The sequence below is a fragment of the Cydia strobilella genome, chromosome Z, assembly GCF_947568885.1.
Source record: "Cydia strobilella chromosome Z, ilCydStro3.1, whole genome shotgun sequence".
In the NCBI taxonomy this organism is placed as follows: domain Eukaryota; kingdom Metazoa; phylum Arthropoda; class Insecta; order Lepidoptera; family Tortricidae; genus Cydia; species Cydia strobilella.
In genome coordinates, this window is record NC_086068.1 from 16,821,873 (window position 1) to 16,827,041 (window position 5,169).

Below are 5,169 nucleotides of genomic sequence, written 5' to 3' on the forward strand. Positions count from 1 at the left end.
AGAGTATGGTATAGTATAGTATAGTATATTGTCCAATTTGTGCCAAAGGTGGGATTTTTTCGATAGCCAATGTATGAGAATTGTAAGGGGGAGATTCAAAGGGCTGGTGGGGGTAACGGCACCACTTTTCAGCCCGGCAACATCGGGTTTCTAGGAGCGTAGGAACTCCACTATAAGGATCAGAACTATCAGAAGTCAAACTGCGGTGCGCTATTGTTGCAAACAAGACTTTACTGAGAGCCCGGTCTATTAAAAAAAGGAGCGGACGGAAAAAGGACCCGATGCCATATATATTTGATGACAACTGTCCTGTCAGTTCAGTATGCAGGTGTAATATATGTACAAAAAATAATAACTGGCAAGGTTATAAGGTTAAGTATTAAAGAATGAACATCACTTTGATTAAGTAACTGTCAATGTTGTCTTCGAGTTGGCTTGAAAATATGGATAAATTGTGTAAAGACGATAATTGTGTTCAATCGAATTAAGTGATGAGTTTATTAAGCAGTGGCTTGACTAGGTCTGGCGGTACCATATTTCGGAATATATTATGTTGCCGCGATATTATAAAAACAATAAGCGTTGTAACTACCGAAAACTTTGTTAGCAAAGACAGATTTGACAAGGCAAATCATCCAGAAATATGCAAAAGCAAACATTGTACAAAGCATCCAACATCAGTGCTTACGCTATGGACTCAAGTCCGTTTTGCGAAAGAATGTCCAAAACCCCCTTTTCACCGTGATCTTGAATATCCCAATTTTGATAACTACAGAAAAAGTCCGTACGTAGATCCTAGAAAGACTTCATGGGGTTCCGGAGATGCTAAACCGGGGGGTACGTATGTTATTGGGTTTTTTGGTTTATTATTTTGCGCTTACGGCGTGAAATCACATGCGTCACATTACATTCACTATATGGGAGCCGCAGCTGATGTCCTTGCGATGGCTTCAATGGAAATAGATATATCGAAAATTGCTCCAGGGGTGTGCATGTCGTTTAAGTGGCGAGGCAAACCAGTTTTTGTGAAGAGCCGAACTCCAGCTGAAATTGAACTGGAGAATGCAACTCCGCTTTCTTCGTTGAGAGACCCGGAGCCTACAGACAAGCGCGCCCAAAGGCAGGAATGGTTAATTGTGATAGGCATATGTACTCATCTGGGCTGCGTGCCGATTCCCAACTCTGGAGACTTTGCCGGAGGCTTTTACTGTCCCTGTCATGGTAGTCATTACGACAATGCTGGACGAACTCGGAAAGGACCGGCGCCGCTCAATTTGGAAGTACCACCTTATAAATTTCTCTCAGATACGCTTATTATAGTTGGATGACTTCTTTATAGGACTTATTATGGTTATTTTTATATTTAGTGTGCATTACTTATTAAATGATTTTTTCGTACTTAATTACTACTTTTACTTTATTCTCAGTTGTAAAGTATTTCTCTGTATACCATAGCAGAATAATTTTAGTAGGTATAAATAGCAAAATAGCTATACTTAGTGATATAAGCTAGGGACATGCCAAGCAACATTTTGTTTTATTCATATTTATTTTGCATTATGTGTACAAAAATATCTTATGATTATTATATTATATGTTTCAACACAACCCTGTAAGGGCATTGCTATAAAATTAACTTAATAAACTTAATAAATTAAAAATTGATAATTTTTCACTACCATCTAATTCATTTATGTAGGAATATGGAATTAGGCCAGGAAATGAATGCCAAAATAATTTTTAAGAAAAAAAACCGACTTCAATGGGGGATGCCGTGGAAAGGTTACTTATTTTATTGTTGATGGTGCACTCCAGACAATGAAATAAAAAAGACAGCATCTTTTGCCTAACTAAAATGAGGTAAAACCACCCACGTTTCTAGTAGCATTTCGTTTCTGTAAGGGTCATAGTTCTAACCTAACCTAACCCAATGTTCTGATAGCATTTCGTTTCTGTAAGGGTCACAGTTCTAACCTAACCTAACCCACTTTTCTGATAGCAGTTCGATTCTGTGAGGATCGCAGTTCAAAAAAAGTCCACGTCCAAGCTTGGGTCTGGGTCCATAACGAAGAGCCAAACGTGAACTATGTGTCGTTGAAGAGTTCCATTCTGATCATCATCAGCAGTTCCACTTCATCAAATGTCACTTTTTTAAATGGAAATGCTGGATTTGTTGATGAAAATACAAAAATCACTATATGTATTGTATGCCTTTCTCATTTGAGGAGTTCCCTCGATTCCTCATGGATCCTATCATCAGAACTCGAGCTTGACAAACATGTGCCTTGAAAACCTAACTTGCTTACCAATCATAACGAAGAGGAGAAATCGCCAAACGTGAACTATGCGTCGTTAAAGAGTTCCATTCTGATAATTCTGATCATCATCAGCAGTGCACTTCATCAAATGTCACTTTTTTAAATGGAAATGCTGGATTTGTTGATGAAAATACAAAAATCACTATATGTATGCCTTTCACATTTGAGGAGTTCCCTCGATTCCTCATGGATCCCATCATCAGAACTCGAGCTTGACAAAAATGTGTCTTGAAAACCTAACTTGCTTACCAATCATAACGAAAAGGACAAATCGCCAAACGTGAACTATGCGTCATTGAAGAGTTCCGTTCTGATCATCATCAGCAGTTCCACTTCATCAAATGTCACTTTTTTAAATGTAAATGCTTGATTTGTTGATGAAAATACTAAAATCACTAATGCCTTTAACATTTGAGGAGTTCCCTCGATTCCTCATGGATCTCATCATCAGAACTGCGTTATGACCAAAACGGGACCAATCTGTATGTATATACTTACAATCAAAAAAAGAATTTTCAAAATCGGTCCAGAAAGGACGGAGTTACGGAGTAACAAACATTAAAAAAAAAAAAAACAACCGAATTGATAACCTCCTCCTTTTGAAATCTTGAAGTCGGTTAAAAAGGTATAGAGGGAAATGCTTGGAACACAATTTTTGACTTCGTAGCTTTGTTTGGACTAGTTAGGAGGTGAACATATCAAAAGTCCCCGGCCGTTACCCTGGTGCTGGGGGGAGGGGGGTTTGAAGGTTCCATTTTTCGGTTTTTCGATTATATCTCGGAAACTATGCGTCTGAGCGACATGGCCATTTATAGAAAATGAAGTGTTTTAATTTATTGCAAGTTTTATTGTCAAGTTTTTTGATATCTTTTGCGGGAACTAGAAAAACAAACTGGATGCCTCACAAATACTCGCGTATTTGATTCAAACATTTTGAACAACATTGTGTCCGCAAAATAGGGAAAAGAACTTTTGGTGGTAACTACTGGGAAATAAAAATCCCACCTTTTACCAGTGTTAACTACTGGGAAGTAAAAATTCCCAGTAGGTACCACTAAACCGAGTTCGTCGTAACTACTGGGAATTCTTTGGTGCTAACTAATGGGAATAACCCCTTACACTATTACAGACTACATACTTACACTAATAGAGTGTATAGAGTTAGCACATCTTAACCTACGAATCATAGATTTTAGGATTCCGTCCCGAAAAACGGGATGGGCTAAGACTTCACTGTCTGTCTGGCTGTCAGGCTGTCACTAGGCCATATCTTGTGAACCGTGATAGCTTGACAGTTAAAATTTCCACATATGATGTATTTCTGTTGCCGCTATAGCAACAAATAATTAAAACAGATTAAAATAATATTTAAGGAAGCCCCCGTTAAATGTTTTTATTTTTGCCGTTATTGTATAGGTATAATGGTACGGAACCCTTCCTGTGCAACTCGCACTTGGTCGATTTTTTAAATAATTTATTTCGGGTCTTGGTATACAGTTTTTATTAGTATTAAACTCTAACAAAATTTATTAATACTACCCCCCCGGGAGAGGAGAGAGGGCATTCTTTTCTTCATCATGTCTTGGAAATCGTCCATTCGTGTTCGTCGTCGTCGTGGCGGTCCCAACAGCATCCTGAAGCCATTATTGAACTGGACACGCAGAGCACTATCTACTGAGGTGACGCTTAAGCAAGTCAAGAACCATTACTGCAATATGGTTGTTTCCAATTTCTTAAAATGCTTGTATTATATTCTATATTAACCAATTGTTGGACTCAAAAATCAATTCGCGCCCAATACGCTCTTTGAAAATTGTGTGACGTCACAGTTTAGTAAGTAGCAGTGTCTAAAACCAAAGCTAAAGAGCAAAGCATTATTGATAATTTATTAGACTTGTGCCCTACAAAATTAGTATACTTAATTACTTACTTAAAGATGACTGTGACGGTGATTTCATAGTAACCTAACCTAAGCTGTGATTTTTTGGTTAGCTCTCCTTTTGGTGTGGTTCGCTGATCCTAAGAATACTATCTATCATAGGGTTGCAGAGAGGGTGTTCCACATTCAGCACAGCTTATACCTGACTGATAGTTCACTTTAGACATTTCTGGTAAGTATAGTTATAATATGTTTTGAATAAATAAATTACCTGTTTTGTTAAATTATCCTTATATTCCAACAACCACCTAATCTCATATCAACTCCCTGAGCCACATTATTTATCCTGGCTACTGTTGCGGGCTGATACGACTAACTTATAATGCGACATTTTGAGTGTGTCATAACCGCTATTAGGTGATAGTTGTTAGAATGTTATTGCTGTCTGTTTTTGTTTTGTCGCTTTCTGTTTTTTGTTCCACTAACACTTATTTTATTTTGATATACTAACCATTATGGGCCAGTGTTGTCTTAAATAAATAAATTGAATTGAATTGAATTATTTTATTTTTTGTCGAAAACTTCATATACAAGTTGAAATTTTTGGTTGGAGAGCCGGCAGTAAAGTTTCGAACCAACGTGATACCGCGATGAGATGCACAATGGTTTCCCATAAAACTGATGCTAAGTCCGAATTTGATAGTCTGCCACGGCGGAACTAGCCGAAAGTACAAAAAAAATAGCCACTTCCGGTGCGAAAAAGGGGGGGTCATTTAACCCATCTGATACTGCAATAAAAGCTATGGCATCAGTTAGAAATTTACTGGTAGATACAGAAAAGCGAAATCTGCCAGTATGATTCCTGCCGGAAGTGCTTGGCATACGCTCTCAATGGTGACCATCAGGACCCCTAAATTAACCCATCTGATACCAGCATGAAACCAATTCCAGTCGGTAGATATGAACCTTCTC

The 5,169-nt window shown here is 37.9% G+C and overlaps 1 protein-coding gene across 1 annotated transcript; it reads left to right on the forward strand.

The window, feature by feature from the left end:
- Positions 1-397: 397 nt before the first annotated feature.
- LOC134753827 (cytochrome b-c1 complex subunit Rieske, mitochondrial-like) lies at positions 398-1,398 on the forward strand. The gene has a single exon (XM_063689770.1). It carries the CDS (start codon positions 492-494, stop codon positions 1,326-1,328), a length of 837 nt encoding a protein of 278 aa, XP_063545840.1. The 5' UTR covers positions 398-491; the 3' UTR covers positions 1,329-1,398.
- Positions 1,399-5,169: the final 3,771 nt, after the last annotated feature.